General features: G+C 38.1%; 1 protein-coding gene across 1 annotated transcript; it reads right to left on the minus strand.

Annotated features, from left to right (window-relative positions):
• Positions 1–16705: 16705 nt before the first annotated feature.
• On the minus strand, positions 16706–17697 carry LOC121054274 (cysteine-rich receptor-like protein kinase 10). Its single transcript, XM_040523610.1, has one exon. The coding sequence runs from the start codon at positions 17658–17660 to the stop codon at positions 16839–16841; it is 822 nt and encodes a 273-aa protein (XP_040379544.1). The 5' UTR covers positions 17661–17697; the 3' UTR covers positions 16706–16838.
• Between the last annotated feature and the right edge of the window lie 1339 nt (positions 17698–19036).

The raw sequence follows: 19036 nt of genomic DNA on the forward strand, positions 1-19036 counted from the left end.
CTGGCAGCTGTATCATGTATTCCATATTAAATTTCTGGGTTTATTCAAATTTATCTATATATATCAATATATATATTTTATATGCGTTTAAATTTATTAGCACACAATTGAATTAAGACAATACTAGAAAATATTATAATATAGAACAGAGAGAATATTATTAAAAAGATAGTGTTATGTTTTGCTGTGAATCTGATTGGGTACTTTTGCAATAGTAAAGATTTTTGTGTTATTCTAATTTTTGCCTTGAGCATCTCCCAGAGAAGCCCCCAATAACTTTTGATTGAGGTTATCTAAAAAAAATTTGGTCCAAAAAATATGTTCCATCTCCAACCATTTCCCTAAAATTGGTTCCTAAAAAATTGTTAGTTGGCCATATATGAAATTTATCAAGCCATAGAGTCGTCAACATTATTCGAGTTTCTCATTGTTCCGTTGTGAGTACATCATAACCATTTTTTGCTGCTTCCTTTACCATATTTCACAGTAAATACAATTTTGTTTCTTGGAGAAATCTGCTATATGTTGATTGCTCTTTTGTAGAGTGAAATCTAATTGAAAAATAACAGCACATCAGCATGTAAAAAGATTTCTTTAATCTTCAGCTGAATCAACAAATCTGGGATTATCTAAATGGAGGTGGTTCACATTTCTAGTGAGATGCATCGAGATGAATGAAGAGCCAAAAACCAAGCAGCTGAGCTGTGGCTGCTGCGATTCACAGTTCTTTTGTACAGAAAGGGCATGTAAAATGTGTATACCGGCAATAGGTGGTGGTAAATTGGACATGATCCATATATCAGTTGAATTATGAGTTTTGACACATTTTTCCAGCACACGCACACATAAATTTTCAAGGAAGAATCCTCAAATTAGTAGACATTACAAATCCCCAGCACATTACCTAGTTTTCTTCTCTTTCAAAAATCCCCTGCACAGCAGCCAACCAGGAGGGGCCAGCAGCGTTTGGCCGGAAGCGTTCCCGGGAGCGGCGGCGGCGGCATGCCGTGAGTGCCGAGGGCGGCGGCGGCCGGTTGGAGCGAGCGAGCTCGACGAGGGCGGCGACCGGTCGGGAGGAGAACGAGGGGAGTAGCTGGTCAAGAGGTGGTTAGGGGCATTGACAACCAGGAGCGTGTCAGGAAGTGTTGGGTTCGGATGCTTCATGTGTTGCACCATTTTCTTCTCCAAGCCGGCCCAACCAAGCCCAAGAAAGAAATACAAAAGAAACAACAGCTGCTTCTGGAAGGCATGGAACAGATCAGACAGAGCTGAAGCTCACGGCGGCGGCGGCGACCTGGGCGGCGGGCTTGCCCCCTCGTCGATCTCTTTCTCCTCCATGTTCCCTTCCTTCACCTTGTATCTCGTAGTTTCTAGAAACATCCAGAACATTGTATCCCTTTAGTTTTTTTATCTAATTCCACTTCCACTGCCATAACTTGTATTGATAGTTTCTATTGGAATTGGAGTTTGAGGCCAGCGTGTTAGGTTGCTAACAGAGCGTTCCAGAGGACAGCGGTGGCCCATGGGAGCGAGCCTGACAACGGCAGATGGAGAGGGTAGCGGCCGCAGGGGATGGAGAGGAAGGGGCAGCGAGGGATGGAGGGGTGGAGGGGGAAGCATCGACGGTGAATCTGGATAGAGGGCAAGGGGCGTGATCGGGGCATTCGAGCATCTCAACGGCTCATCTATCCCATCCTCTATCCTAAAAATAAAGGATGAAGACTACAAATTGAGCTCCAACAGAACGGCCATCGTATCATCTATTTTTAGATGTCATCCATATTAGAACAGAGAACCTTCATATTTAGATGATCTCTCTCCATCCTATAAAAAAGATATAGAGGATGTCATATATGGATGATCTAGTGAAGTGCAAAAAGATATGAAGGATGAAACTAGTTTAGATGATCATTCAAATGAAGATACAGATAATCAAATTTAGATGAGCTATTAGGGATGCTCTAACTTGTTGCCGTTCTAACAGAATTTGCCACTGGACACATATGTCATAGATTTTTAAGGGCCCACATGTTATAGACAACGAGTGGCAAATCTGTTTTGATCACTCGTAAGAGTGACAAAAAGTTAAATTTCCCGGTATAATCTTCTTGTGGTGGCGCGCGAAGAGAAAATGTCCATAAGACCAAAATTTGACTTAAAAAATATTGCTGCTAGGTGATGCTAAAAAAAATCAGGAGCTATTTTGGGCAACTGTTGAAGTACTCCGTCCATTTTTTTAATATGACACCGTTGACTTTTAGATTCACGTTTGACCTTTCATCTTATTAAAAAAATTATATAATTATTAATTATTTTGTTATAATATGATTTATTATTATAAAAACTTTAAGTATGTTTCATTGTTTTGCATATTTTGATATAAAATTTGAATAAGACGAACAGTCAACATAGATTCAAAAGTCAACAGTGTCATATAAAAAAATATGGAGAGAGTATGTTTAATTTCATCCTTTAATACCAATATGCAAATCTTTTTAGCATTTTTATCATTTGTCATACGTGAAGTTACAATTAATGAATAGTTACAATAGTTATGGTGGTAACATTTTCTTTGTTACAGTTATTTGTTACAGTCCTAACTAACCGTACGTATTGTCTAGTTTGTCAGTTACTAACGTTAAATTATGATGGTTTTCTATCTGACTTCAAATTTAACATAATTTTCTTATTTTAATTAGGAATAAATCTAAGAAATAACATTGACCAATATCTAATTCTAAAAAATATCATTGACGAGTACGAGTTACGAAATGACATCGTACACACGACTTTGTCTAAAAAAACGTCATTGTCATTAGGATTCGGTGAGTAATCCTCTGTTAAACAATACAAGATAAAAAAATGTATTTAATAACGCGAGACGAAGGAACACTAATGTTGTTTGTTGTACGATAGACATTTCCTACAATTATCTGAATGTCGCTTTTAGTCATTCTTAAAATTTGTTAGCCATACATTTGTAGTCGATCATCGAGGAATTTTTAAACTGCTTCATGCGTTATCTGCTTGTACGTAATATATGCTAAACATTTATTGTGGATATTTTAAACTTGTGGTTGTATTCATTCTGGATGCAGACGCCGATAACGTAATTATCTTCTACAGTAGCCTGATATTTTAAACTTTGTGGTTGGACTGACAAAATGCGATATGTGGTACTAGAAAAGTAATTATATGTCATCCCATGCACAATATTAGCCAGCAACAAAGCAGGCATGTAGCCTGCTATTCTCAAACCATTTTTTATATACTTTTTAGTTTTATACTTTTTTTGGTTTTTTTATAATTAATCATTCTGAAGCAATGGATTTTTTTTTTTGCCATGATTCCCAAGTGGCACTTGGGAGATAAAACACCCATAATCAATGTGGTATTATTTAAGCGGAAATAATACCAGTTAATGGATCAGAATATGCATTAGGCCCAGTAGCATGGATTTCTGCTTGATGATTAAGAGGATGACATGGTGTGAAGCCTATTCTGGGTTTGATACCATATTTTTTCCTCTACTCCAACAAAAAAATCATAGGGGATCCTACGATTTTTTTTCTCAATTTTTGGAGCCTTGCTAATTTCTAGTACAATATATATAAATCATAGATAACGGTCCTTATTTTTCTTATTTTTGCCAACAGATGCTAATTATTATGGACTAAAAAAAGGTCCTCCTGCCTATACCTAAGCTAAAATTCTTCTGTCTATTCATTCGTGGAAGAGGAAAGTTCCATATTGTCTAGTGTTTACACGTGTCAAAACATTTGTGCATCTCTTTGTCTCTAAAAGTTACCAATTCACCGGCACATAAGGTCGAGAAAGCAATTTTCGAACACGGTAAGGCATAGAGTGCGGAACAAATTGACTCAAAACGCAAGTGTGCTCTCATTAGATAGGCACAAAAGAATTCCCTATGCTTCCCAACCCTTAAAAATGGTTTCTGGTTTTGGAGTTCTATCCATTGCCTCCTGAATTTATATGCAAGGTAAGAGGCCGTGTAGGACGGAAGCACATGCAAGAACACAGTGCACATGTGTGAGAAAAGCTACGACCAGCACAATCTGAATTAAACTACTCTCTCTGTATTCTACTACATTCATTTCATATGATAAGATTTTTTAGTCTCATCTAAATTCATCAATTGATAAATATATATAATTTATATATATGTCTAGATTAATTAGCATCTATATAAATCTAGATAAGGTTAGAAAGTATTACATTGTCAAATGGAGAAAGTAGTAGATAATATCATTGGTATTAATATACATGTTTAACCATTTGTCTATCTATTGCTTTCGATTTATATTTTTTTAGATAATGGAATAACATTCCGGCCTTTGTTCATTGAGCTACGGCCAATTATTACAAAATTCGTGTATAAATAAGTTTCACACACACTGACATAATGTAGAGAAACTCCAAACTAAAAGACACCAACACAAGATAAAAGAACCCTTAATTACTTAATTCTATTCGAGAATCTCCATCCGAAGTTGGCAAAAAGGTGCATAATCGTCGACTCTAGTTTACGACATGTATCATTTATTAGCTTGATATCATCATCATGCCTTTGCAGTTGAGCCTAACCCCGAAGCCACTATATTGCCCTAAAAAGTACCAGCAAATAAGATTTTGATGATGTTTTATCAAAATCATATCATTTCTACTAAGCCAAATAACCCAACATATGGCGGAAGCCCCTACAAGAATAATTTTCTTAACTTTTTTATTGACGCCCAATTTATATGCATGGTAAGAGGCTTTGTTATACGGATCCACATGCAAAAGCATAGTGCATTTGTGTGAGAACAGCTACCACCACCACCAGTCGAAATAAACTACTCCTTGTAGAATTGAAACATAGTATAACACAACTACAGAGGGGTGAATGGTAGGTAGAACCAAAACCCAAAAATCTTTTAGCGGAAATAAAAAATTACCTTTGGTTATGCCTCTTGTGAGATTACCTCTGGTTACACCGTTGCTATGTCGCCGATCTGGTTACGCCGCTCCTAAGATTAACTTGATTACGCCGCTCCAAGCAAAAGACATAGATTGAATGCTCTCAACTTTATTGCATCAACTGGTATTTACGAAGTGCACCAACAACACTGCTATTAAAATCATCGATCTAGAATTAATAACTAAATCTCACAAAAGCACACCAAGAACATACCACTCGATACCTATTTATAACAAAATAATTAATCTATCTCAAAACATCGAATTTCTGTCGGACTCGCGGACGCAGCCGCACAGGCCGAACCAAATTCCTGCTCACGTACGTGACCGTAGATGAATCCAACTCTACTGCCGTGCGTCTGAACAGCACGACCGAAGAGTCCAATTACTACAGTAATCCGTCCTGTGCTACAGTAATCCAAACTGCCAAATTCCTTTCCTTTTCTCCTCTAGTTTTGATCCGATTTACTTCCCGATTTTTCCGGCGCTTTCACACATAATATGTGAAGCCCGTTACGATTCCATCCCACATGGTGTTCCTCTACCACGTGTCACTTCGTACTCAATATCGTCACCCGACATTCTTAATCGTCTGGACCTCAGCTCCTCCTTGAGCATAGTCACGATCCCACCGCCGTTGACAAATATTGACCTCCAAGAATCACGACTCTAGTCCAACTATATCACATGGCATCACGACCATCCAAACCTCGGTTACTCTCTAAACCTAGTTATGTTTCTCGCCATTGACCACAGTTGACCTCAAGCCACCTGCACACATAGAGACAAATCAACCGTTTTCGGGCACAGATATCGCAACCTAATCCACATTAGTCACACACACTCACACCAACACCATAAACGTTTCGAAACCAAATTCTATCAATTTACAAGCCAATCATCACAAAATTGCTTTTTGCAAAATCAAAGTGGCAAAAATCGAGTTTTTCTTCCCAGAGGACGTTCAAACCAACTTTGTACCAACGATCAGACCGACTACCGGTTATACCGAACCCACGGTCAGACCGGCTTCATGTAGTTTCTTCCAACCGAAAACGTGTTGAATTTTCTACTGGTTTTGCTTATGTTGGCCGTGTTATACTATGTTTCAATCCTACATGTGGTATCAGAGTCTGGCTAGTTTAACATTACTAGCTCGATGTACATAGTGTATGAAAGCCTGATGAACCGTAGGGTGTCTGCGGGGCCTGTATACCTGATGGACCGTGGGCCGGTGGAGGCCCGGATACGGTGAAGGGGCGGTGAAGCGCTAAGGGACACCAATGTGTGTGAAGGGGGAAAATGTTGAATAGTCATACATTGGTTATATAGGGGCAAAGAACCTAGGATAAAAGTGAGGGAGCCACTCACCTCAATAGCTAGCTTTTGGGGTAGAAAATGTCCTTTACGATCCTACACTCCTTCCGTATTTTAGTAGATAATATCATTCATTTTATTATACATGCTTAATCATTCGTATTAGACAAAATTATGCATGAATAGAAAAATATAAATCATAATTTAAATAGATTTATTCATAAATCTAATCACTAAATAATTTCATGACACCAATGATCAATCATATCCTAAAAATTAAAGGCATCAACTGTTAAATATTAGAGAGTAATCAAAATCTGCGTTGGTGCTAGCTCATGTATTTTATTTTTGGAATTCCCTTGCCGACGAGCTGATGAGGTCTATTTACTTGTCGTGTGCGCAGGCAAGAATGTTCAATCACTTCATAAAAAAATATTTTCGGTGACACCTTTTAGAGACTAGCAGGTACAGTAAATACTACTATAAAAACAACTTCTGCAAGCGTTCAGAATGTTTCGATACAATAAGCCCTGTTTGGTAGAGATTCAGATTAACTCAGCGTTTCTGATTCTGATTCTCTAGAAATCAGATTTAGGACAGAATTAGAATAAATTTGGTAGGGCCTTTATCATGTAACATCATATGGAACGTCGAAATAAATATAGTATATTACAAGGTTTAAAATGTGAAACCAATGAAACATTGTCTTGAGTGTATACAACAAAAACTACTCCAATACAGAATAGTGCTTAACAATATGATTAAGCTAACCACTGACTATAATGGTTAGCTTAATTAAGCACCGAGGTGACAACGTGAAGAGAAAAAAGAAATCGATCGAGTCATCTGGCCCTTTACCCAAGAAAACTTATTTTTATTTCCCATGTCCAATCACAGGTCCCGGAAGTTCTACAATAAATTAGATAGGTAGCTAAGCTAATCTATTTCCATATGCACAGGTCTGTTGTCATGCATTCTACTGTAACTGTTGTACGGGAACGATCAAATATAAAAAAAAAGGTCTTAAGTAGTCATGCCAGGCGTCACTCTGTATTGATCATAGTTTCTAAAATTCAAACTATTTTTCGTTCTTTTCTGACCCTAGCTAGAAATTCATAAATTGGAAAATTATTTTCACATATGCGTGTATAGAAACGAATGCCCGTGACAATGAACTTCACCTTGCGGTTTACAGCCGCACTTGTGTAGTTGATAGCCACACTTTGTGCTTCACGGTTAATTAACTTCTTTTGAAAGTGTGTGATGCTTCATGTGGTTCTACGTACTGCATATTATTTTAACTCTTTGTGGCTATGTGCATTCAAGATGCAGAGGCCAAGGATGTAATAATCTTCCTTATTAACGGTTACGGTACATTTTACTACTAATGTTAGTATTGCAGTGAATTTAGATCTAACTGTGCCTTTTTACAAATATATTAAACATTTTATTTGGAACTTTTCTAAGATATGATTATCAATTTATCGATTTTAACATGGTATATGACACAAATTTATCGCAAAGTTATATATTTTAGTTTCAATTGTACTTTTATAGAATTTTTAATACACATACTACCGGAGTAGTATAATAAAATCAGATCATTGAATCCAAAACAATGGACAGCTGACAATCATTCTAGGGTGCCAAAAAAAAAATCCATATTCCGTGTATTTTTTCTCTCCTGAAACTCTCTCCTAATATGCGTAGGAACTTTCAACTATAATAACCGACATTCAGAAGAAAGAGCAAAAGTAACTCTACCGCTGGACTCAAACAGGATGCTTTTCCTTTGTTTTTTTGCGGGGAAAGGATGCTTTTCCTTTCAATGATTTCTCTATCAATGACATACCGTGTTTTCCACCATGATCTTTATGTCAATAGACATGTCACCTTATTCACCCATTCTTTATAATAACTCCTGTTCTTTGTCAATGCTACTAAGGACCTTACAGTTCTCCTATTCCATGAATAAAAGAAGATGAGAATGTGTTGTAAAAGAAAAAGCAACGAAAATCAAGGAAGAAGTCAAGACCAAGGCAACTCATGCTGGACTAACATACTTATATCAGAATTCCCAACGGTTTCCACTCCTAAGAACAAAGGTTGCTGCCACACCATGAAACTCAAGGGGGAGGAAGATGAAGGCCATGGTAGCTCCAGACCCAGTATTTTCTCAATGATAATAAAATTACTCTTATAAAAAGAGGTCATTTCGCTTCACAACCCATATCAAGAGAAAATGTTGCTTATCAAGCTGGTCTCACATTTTGAAATTCTAGCTTCCTTTGGTTTTCTATGGCCCTTGTTCCATGTCAATGCTACTAAGGAGTAATAATATTACCATTCTCATATGCAATGAATGAAAGAACATGATAAAGTGTTGTAAAAAAGGCAATGAAAATCAGTGAGGAGGTAACGATCAAGGCAACTCGTGCTACGCTACCATACTTAGGCCGCGTTCGGCAGGCCAGTAAGTTATCTTATTCTTCTCGTTTTCTGTGTGCATGCTTTCTGAACTGCTAAACGGTGCATATTTTAGAAAAAATTCTATAGGAAAGTTGCTTTAAAAAATCACATTAGTCTATTTTATTTTTTAATAACAAATAATTAATTAATCATGTACTAATCGATTGCTACGTTTTCCACGTCAGATAAGTTAACTTATCCCCGTACCTACCAAACGCAGCCTTACTAGAACTTCCAAAGCTTTTCCACTGGTATGCGTGAAAATTTGACGTGAGTCTTTTATAGGGATATGTATGTCTTTGGTAAGCTGTGCTTATAAGGCTTTCATCTTTTGTTTCCAGCACCATAAACTGAACAATATGCTTTTATATTGGAGCACTTTTATCGTTCTTCAATATTACCTCTAGGTACGAAAATTTACACCCCAAGTTTTGGCACCTTGAGGTACAAGTATCTAGACGTATAAAATTTCACGCTACGAAAGATGGCACCTTTCGGTAATATTAAAATTGCTCTTAATTTATATTTGATGTACGTGCACGTGTAAGGTATAGAAGTATATGACGTGATCTTGTCTACTACAGGAACCACATGGGAGGTGAATACATATGACATGAGGACTACACTGTACTTAATTAGAGACTTCACTATTGCAGCCTTAAGTTACAGCTACTGGAACAGGATGAAATGAACCCCTGTGGCTTGGCATGTGCAATCACTTGCTCTCAGTAAAAATTCATAATGTGAACTTACAAAAATGGCGATGACAGCTAGATTTGCCTGCCGCGTTCGCAGTGATGCTCCAAATGCTTGAATGTTTGATAGTTGAATTACAAATTTGTTCACGGTCATCGGAAAATTTGTCATCTTTGGTCATCTGTGCAACCCTATAAAATCCAAGTGCCTCAGCATGCATGGTACATTATAGTCCACATATACAAGTACGAGAGTATGATATCTTTTATTTCTCCAAAATACATATAGATTGGTAAACTGTCTTTGCAGAAGTTTTTTTTTTTCTTTCTCTACAGGAACTTGACATATCAAAATGTCTATGAATTTTGGACTGCTGACCATATCTTTGTTGCTGTGCACATGCTACCCGTCAGTACCACGCAACAACTAATTAAGAAGGACTTTTTTATCGTCCTTAAAAGTATCTCAAGGTTTCAATACAAATTTTTGATATCTTCAGATATAAGGTACCTTAAGGTACCACGTTTTTTACCCTTTTTTTTTTAAGGACGGTAAAAAAGCTCAATTAAGAATGTCGTGCTATCCTCGCCAGTTCCCTATTACCCAGCACGGGCAGATGTAAAACCTTGCCACGGTGTGCCCAAAACAAACAACCGGCATAGTATTTGTGCCAGTTATATGTAATTACCGTGACAAAAAATTTGATTGTCTATTTGTGCCGGATATAAACAGTACCTAACCTAAATACGACCCTCATTAGCGCCGGCCATTTAAAATATCATAGAATAACCGTGGGAATCACTAGTTATGGGTAGTATACTTCTGAACTAGAACAAATGACGAAGACATTTGTGTGAGGTATAAAAATAATTAATCTGCAGGCATGCATATTTGTGCTGGTTGTAAATAGGAACCGGCAGAAATGAGTAAAAATGTCTCACTGTTCTCGACAGGGGAGGCAGATTTTTCAAGCTTTTGAATATTTACTCCTTGCACTGAGTTGATCACTTACCCTTCAAGAGGTTTATATTAAAGGACATCAACCCTTATTTAATAATTTCTATTGGGCTAGCTAGGCCGATCTAATCATTTTTTCTAATATGCATTTACATGTTTTCATTTGGAAGTATCTATCTTGGTGCGCATGCATGAAGTAGATCAACTCATATTAGTAGTGTTTCAAATTTTGTTGAGGTAATTAGTTAGTTTTCTAGTTTGTTGTCGGAATAACTACAATGTATTCCCAACACCAAGATAGCAAGGTATGTAGATTAAATCATTTCTTTAATTTATGTTTATATGTTTTTATTTCCAAACAGTTATCAATCTTATTTAGACCTGCTACTTTTAAATAGAATAATTGGTGGATATACCATTCAGGCATTCACCATCCTTTCTATGCCTATTATTTTTCTAGTTATAGCTTATCAGGATCTTCCTTTGTTTCTCCATTACTCTCTTCATCTATTTTAAAAACAGACCAGCCGTTCATAGCAGTTACCAGCTTTGCTCTTTCTTGCATGCTGATATATGCACAGTAATAATAATTTTGCTTTAATTTTGATGAAAACATGAAAAAATTATAATTGGTCGTATAAAAAGAGACATTTCGCTTCACATCCCATATCAAGAGGAAATTTAGCTTGTCAAGTTGGTCTCACCATTTGATATTCTAGTTTTCTTTTGTTTTCTCCGGCTCATGTTCTTTGTCAATGCTACTATTCGACGAATGAGGAGTAAGGATGTTACCATTCTTCTATTCGATGAATGGAAGAACATGATAACGTGTTGTTAAAGAACAGGTGACAAAAATCAGTAAAGAAGTGAACCAAGGCAACTTAGGCCACGTTCTTCACCCCTACTAAGTTAACTTATCACCCTCGTTTTTCACGTGCATGCTTTCCAAACTATTAAATGGTGTATTTTTATAAAAATTTTCTATAGAAAAATTGTTTTAAAAAATCATATTAATCTATTTTATATTTTTTAATAATTAATAATTAATTAATTATATACTAATCTAGTATTACGTTTTCTGTACCAGGGTAAGTTAACTTACCCTCCACCCCACGAACGCGGCCTTACTAGAACTCCCAACACTTTCCACTCCTATGCGTGAAAATTTGATGTGATTCTTTTATAGTGGTATGTATATCTATGCTCAGCTGGGCTTGGAAAGTTTTCATCTTCTATTTCCTGCAGCATAAACTGGACAATATGCTTATATAGGAGAGAAATTTTATCGTAATTGAAAAAATACCTGTAAGTACAACGATTTACCTCCTAGTTTTGGTACCTCGAGATACAAAACTTTACACTAAACAAAATTATACCTTCTGTTACTTTCTTAAGGATATTAAAATTGTCTTTATAGTGTTGTATGTCTAAGGTATAAAACTATACAGCGTGATCCTATCTATGATACAGGAAAGAGATGGAAGGTGAATACATATGACATGAGAACCACACTGTACGTAGAGACCTCACTATTGCAGCCTTAAGGTACAGCCACTGGAACAGGATGAAATGAACCCCTGTGGCTTGGCATGTGCAATCACTTGCTCTTAGTAAAAATTCGTAATGTGAAACTTACATAAATGGAGATGACAGCTAGATGCCTACCGTGTTCACAGTGATCCTCTAAATGCTTGAATGTTAGTTGAATTATGTACAAATTTGTTCACAATCATCGAGAAATTTGTCATCTTGGTCATCTGTGTAATCCTATAAAATCAGCTTGCACAAGCTGAGCATTACAGTCCACATATACATGTACGACAGTATGATATCTTTTATTTCTGCAAAATACATATAAATTGCACATTGTCTTTGCACAAGTTTTTTTCTTCTTTCTCACCAGGAACTTGATATATAAAAATGTATAAGAATTTTGGGCTGGTGAATGTATCTTTTCTGCTGTGCACATGCTACACGTACATGAATTAGGACGAGTGTTGCCACCAATTTTGTGATTTTGTTGTGCTGAAAACAGTCCATTTATTCAAACCTCAAATTATTGTTATGTGTCTTTGGTTTGCCTATGTGGCCCAAGGATTCCATGGATGGCAATCCTCGAATTAGAGCTGTCAATAAAGCTCGAGGCTCATGAATAGCTCGAGCTTGATTTGTATTTCGAGCATAGCTTGAGCTCCTGACAAGCATGAGTTTTGTTAAGCTGAGCAAGTCTCTTGACAAGTCAAACATGTTATCCCTTAGTAAATTACGCTAAATAAGCTTTTGAAGAAATTGTTAACTTGTGTCTATGACAAAGGAATTGATGGATGTAAATTATTGCCAGTGACAAACCTTACCTAGGACACATGGAAACCATTGAAGCAATTGGAAGTATGTCGCCTGCCACTTTCTTGCAGGAAAAAAAACCATTGAAGCAATTGGAAGTATCTCTGATAAAATTAAGATTCTATACTAATATTCATAACTCCAAAGCATGTATATTATCCTGTGCACCATGGCCGTGTTGCAATCCCTACCTGAGCAACAAACAAGTGCAGAGACGACCTTCCTAGCATAGCTAACATTTTTTTTTTCTGAAAATGGGTATGTTCTATTCTTGAAAAACAGGTATGTCCTGTTTTTGAAAATAGGTAAAACCCTTGACTGAGACTGTTCTTTGAAAGCGCAAGCAAAAGGAAGGCAGTAAGTAGTTACTATTGAGGCACCGCTAGGCCTTTGATTGGTCTTAAAAAAGGTACAAGCTAGAAGTAGAAAACTGACATAGCTTGTTCTTGATATAACTTCGAAAGCCAGCCTGGATAGACTGTATAGCCTGTTATTTCCGGACGGCGTGACTATTTGAAGTTGTCATTTTCTTTAAAGAACCACCCTTCCTCGGGCTTCAGAAGAGGGATGCTTTGTATTATGTTAACAGCCTGCAGCATAGCAATTCCTAAGACCTTCCAGTCCGAAGCTAGATAGAAGATATTTCCAATTCAAAGTTATATGTAGATATGTAGGAGGATGAAACTACAAGTGTCGATGTAAGCATGGTCTAAGAATTAGCACATCATATTTTTGTTTATGTGGAGAAGAGAGAAAAGGAGAGAGAAGAAAAATGAGGTATAGATTTAGAACAAATTGTAGCACAATCTCTGAGACAATATATATATATATATATGTATGTGAGGTGAGTCATACATTAATGATTTAGTATATTTCTGTGTGCAATTATTGTATATGTTGTCTCTGTATTAACTCTCTCTGAGTAACATGTAAAGATTTTAGAGCTAGCAACTAGCTCTTGTATTAACCTTGCTCTAAGGGATGTGTTCTTTTACTAGAATATTTCTATATTATTCCTCGACTTTTGCATACACGTTTACCGAACGGCTAAAGAATGTGTGTTTTGGGACAAGTTTATATATAGGTATATTTTTATCTTTGTTTTAGTTAATTTCTTTATTATACCATTAAATAGCTATAAAAATCAGATAATCTTTCATGTTTTATGAAAACACAGCGAAGGTAGCCCATGTTATATTGTCTCTAAGCATATGGTCTCTGTTTCGGAAACATGTCCTGTTGGGGCATAAATCCCACTTCTGGAATGTTATCACAATGAATATTACTTCCTCCGTTTCATAATATAAGATGTTTGATTTTTTTGCATGCAATATTTGTCTTATTTAAAAATTATAGAAATATCATTTATTTTGGTTGTGACTTACTTTATTATCAAAAGAACTTTAAGCATGACTTGTCATTTTTTATATTTGTATTAAATTTTTAAATAAAACGAATGATCAAAAGTTGTAATAAAAAAGTCAAACATCTTACATTACGAAACGAAGGTAGTACGTAATAAAGGACTAAAATGCCTTTAGGGGAAAGGCATTTGTACGTAAAAAGCAAGGACAATAAAGAAAGTTGACATTGCATAAGAAAAAAAAGAGCTCGCATGGGTAGGATCATAGGGTACAATATTTTTTGCAAGACATAGGGGAGCCAACCTCTCTGAGGCACTACTTGCCACCACCACAGCACGACGCTGCTATGACCAAAGCATAGAGGATATCTCATGTATCTTTCTCTTGACTAGAGGACAACATCTCTACAGCTCCAACACTACTCACTAAAAAATATCAAGAAATTGATGAGATAGGTTAATATAAAGTATATAACTCTATAAACTTGTAAGTTTAAATTTGACTTATAAAAGTTGTAAAAAATATAACCGTGAATATGTACATATTAGTTTTAATTTAATTTGATTTTTACACCTTGTAGAAGTCAAATTTGAATGTGCATGTTTGTGGAGTATCACATAAGTGGGTACTCATCGGCATAGCCTTCTATAATGGTACTAAGCAACCTACACTTAACCACAGTTAGGCTATATGGGCCTAAACTACACTACTACAAGGCTAGAAACGGGTTAGGGTGTTACATGCATCCCCCTTAAGTGTTAGCCCTCTCGGTAGCTTAGCGTTTATAAGGCAGAGGCCCAAAAGTCCCCTTTGGTGCAGACCATGTATCATACAGTAGTGGTTTAGGCTCTAATACCAACTATAAGAACCTACCTCAAAAATTTGTATTACTCCACTCTATACACTAAGTGGAGCCACGCCCACATAGTATCTCGCATAAACTTTCGTCATCGTTCGTATAAAATTGCTAGCCCTGAGAAATCTGGTTGGAATATCAAGGCTTATAAGTAGGCTTTACCTACATAAACTTTTATTATATAGTATTAAACCACCACTACACAACGATTTATGGGCCTAAATGCGCCTAAACCACACTCCACACTATTACTTGGCTACAAACAAGCTAGGTTGTTAAATATGAGTTTCAACATATACTCATCGATTATCTCTACATCCTCAATTAAAATAGCTCTAGCGGAATGGCATTTGTACATAAAAAGCAAGGACACTAATGAAAGTTACCATTGCATAGGAATAAAAGGAGCCCTCAAGGGGAGCCAACTGCTTTGAGGCACTACTTGCGGCCACCGTAGCTCGACACCGTTGTGACCAAAGCATAGAGGCCATCTCGTATGCCTTTCGCTTAACTAGAGGACAACATCTCGGCAGCTCCAGCAATAGCCATTAAAAATATGAAAAAAATATTGTCAAGATTGATTAACATGAGGTATATAACTCTATAAACCTGCATCTTTAAATTCGACTTCTATAAGTTGTAACAAATATAACTATGAATGTGTATACTAGTTTTAGTTTAATTTGTTCTTTTCTTGTAAAAAATCATAGTTTTATAGTTGGATTTTTCTTAGATTATTCTGTTATCATAATTTCGCCGTTGGATCAGTTTGTCAAACACCAAATTTGTGAGACTACTGTTTTATCTGCTATTGTTGTGAATTTCTTTGATTATTTATAGTAACAAAAGCTTCAAGGTGTTGGTGGGATTGACTATGTGAGAGCATATTTCATAACGACTAGATGTGCAAGTGTAGTAGCCGTGAGGTGATGATCATTGACCGGAAGCCTCAAAATGTGAACGTCTTCAGGTCGCCACATCAAACCTATCGGAAGATTGAATGCCTAATATCGTATCAAGAAGCTTCTCCACCATTGCGGTCTCCTACACATTAAGAGGACTCACGTTCGTATAGTATTTACCTTACACTTTCACACTCGCTTTGTGTAAAAGAGTTAGAACCTCTACATACTAAAAAGGCAAAATTTGCTACAGGACATCGAAAAAACACGTAATTAGCCAGTAGACACCGTAAGATTACGAATTTGCTGCAGGTCACCACAAAAATATGGTAATTTGCTACCGGGCACTCAGGCCATTTTTTTATTATTTTCAGAGTCAAAAATTTTAAAAATGACGAGATTGCCCTCAGTGGCCAACACGTTATACGCCCTTGTCGTTGCTGGGTCACTACCATCGCTGCCTGCTCAGTCGCTCTGTAGTCTAGGGTTCGGGTGCGGTGCGGCGCCGAGACCAACTGGGTCTGGTTCAACTGGACCCTGTCAACATAACGGGTTGGCCACCGAGGGCAATCTCGTTATTTTTAGAATTTTTGACTCTAAAAATAATAAAAAATTGGCTGGAGTGCCCTATAGCTAATTACCACACTTTTGTGGTACCCTATAGCAAATTCGTGATCTTACGGTGTCCACAGAATAATTACGTATTTTTTCGATGCCTTGTAGCAAATTTTGCCTACTAAAAATATCATCTCTCATTGTACTTTTTCTAGTGATATTAAAATATCCACATATATATATATATTTTATATTATATAGTTCGTTTTTAGGTAGATAACACAAAACATAGTTACCAAGTTGCATTACATTACATGGGCTCTTATATTTTGGTAGGAGCCGTCATTTCTCCTAAACTTTTGTTGGAGAGGCTTATTATAACGATGGCAAATGCATAGGCTAGAGCCCATCGGCCCGCAGGAGCACCATCGGCGCTCCGGTGTAGAATGGCCCAACGCCCAGCTCCGACCTCAGGTAGCACCTCCCGCCGGCGACCCTCGCGCCCTCGCCGTTGAGCGGGAAAAGCTGCCACCACCGTCCCAGCACGTCCTCGAGGCACCTGCGGCACGCCGCCGGCGAAATGTCCGGCGAGCACTGCGCCATGGAGTAGATGTTGCGGAAGCCCGGGTCGGCGCCCACGCGCTGCCCCGTGGCGAACAGCCTCGCCGTGTTGCTCTCCACGGCGTACCGCACGGTGGCCGCCAGCAGGTCGGTCACGGCGCGGTCGTAGCCGGCGACGTCGGCGCTGCTGATGTTGGTGCCGCTGATGAGGAGCGTCTCCCCGCCGGAGTTGTCGCTGGCGGCGAGGAAGTCGACCCGGTCAGAGAACCGGGCGTAGCACTGGTTGTAGACGAGGGCCTCGTCCTTCGCGCGGCGGCAGACGGCGCGCCCCACGTCGCGGATCGCCCTCGTGCCGCAGTCGTAGCAGTCGGAGACGCTGACGTCGCCGCGGCAGAGCAGGAGGCCGTAGACGGCATCGGGGGCGCCGCCGCGGGTGCCCGCGGCGAAGAGCTTCGTCGGCGAGGAGGCGGCGGTGGCCCGGAGCGCCACCGCCAGGTCGTGGAGGTTGGACTCGTACGTGCTGCCCGCCTTGTACGTGCCGCTGGAGCCGCAGGTCGGCCAGGGCTGGCCGGCGGCGAGCGGGAGGAGCGCCACCGCCGCCGCCGCGAGGAGTGCGGCGTGAGCGAGCGAGGCCGGCGAGCAGAGTCGTCGTTGCTTCATGGCGCCGCCGCTGTCAGTGGCAGTGGCAATGGTGTAGTGGTAGTGGAAGCTTGATGGCTCGACAGTGCATGCAGGCAGCTCAATATGTAGGCCAAGATCGTACGTCGTTTCGGACTGCACCCATCGTCTCCTAAGGATAGTTTTTTAGCAAACGGATGGATCGTTGCTAACACCTAATCTAAATAGTTATCTAAAATATGAAAAAAAATTTGATAAGATACATTAATATGAGTAATATTACTCCACAAACATGCAAGTTTAAATTCGACTTCTACGTGTGGTAACAAAAATAACAAAAATAATTATGAATGTGTATACTAGTTTCAGTTTATTTTTGTTTTTTTTGCTACAACTTGTAAAGTTGAATTTAAACTTGCATATTTGTGGAGTAATACAACTCATATTAATTTATATTTTTAATTTTTTTTATATTTTCGATGACTATTTAGATGACATGCAAGTACACGGATAGACATCCACCCATGTGCTAAAAACAGTTTCCCCGTCTCCTAGCTTTGGTTTTGGATGTCGATCGGCAAGTTGGCAAGTTGGCAAGTTGGCACATGCGATAGCTCACAAATCTGGATGAATTCACGCTGAATTCGCAGCAAAAGTTAGGTATTTGTCCACGCACCAACGCACGCACGTTCATGCGCGCGCTTGTCGTTGTGCTACGAGTCTACGAGTGGACGGGGGAAAATGGTGGATCGGTCTATTTAGGCTGTGTTTTGTTATAGATAAAAGATGTAGGACGAAAGATATTTAATTGTGCATGTAAACAATGAAATTAGTATTGCAAAGTGAAAAATCTAATTGATTTAAAAACATGAGATGATAAACTTTTGTATAGAATCTTTTTAGAAAAACACGTCATATCGTTTGATAGTTTGTTAAATGTACAAGTAAAAATCAATAAATAATATATATAGTAGCGCCGCAAAAGAGCGCGGCCATTTCTCCTGTTTGTGAGTCAGACTAGCTAGATAAGTTTTGACTCCTGTTTCGTCTAACTGAGAAAACAAAGCGGTATATGAGTTGTACACGTGCTTATTGACCCTACCCCAAACTTGTCTTAATTGATCCCACTCTCTCTCTCTTCGAGAATGTTTGGATGTATCTACAGTGGTTATGACCTGCCTATTTTTCATTCTATTTTTACCTGTCGTAAGATTAATAGAAAAGCTAACTACTGACTTGAAAATCTTTCTCTATCATTATAAGTTAACAAATTAAGAGTCAACTTAGTTGTACACTAGTTATACACCAACATATACTACATTATTAATGTACGCTCTATCTCTCATACCCATACATTGTGTTGAAGCTTATGTTATAACTTGCTGTAGATATTTAGCTGTTTTTTCTGATGTCTCCTT

Source organism: Oryza brachyantha, chromosome 4 (assembly GCF_000231095.2).
Source record: "Oryza brachyantha chromosome 4, ObraRS2, whole genome shotgun sequence".
In the NCBI taxonomy this organism is placed as follows: Eukaryota; Viridiplantae; Streptophyta; class Magnoliopsida; order Poales; family Poaceae; genus Oryza; species Oryza brachyantha.

Coding starts and splice junctions, on each gene's coding strand:
- LOC121054274 (XM_040523610.1), bottom strand. CDS start 17,660: ATGAAGCAACGACGACTCTGCTCGCCGGCCTCGCTCGCTCACGCCGCA.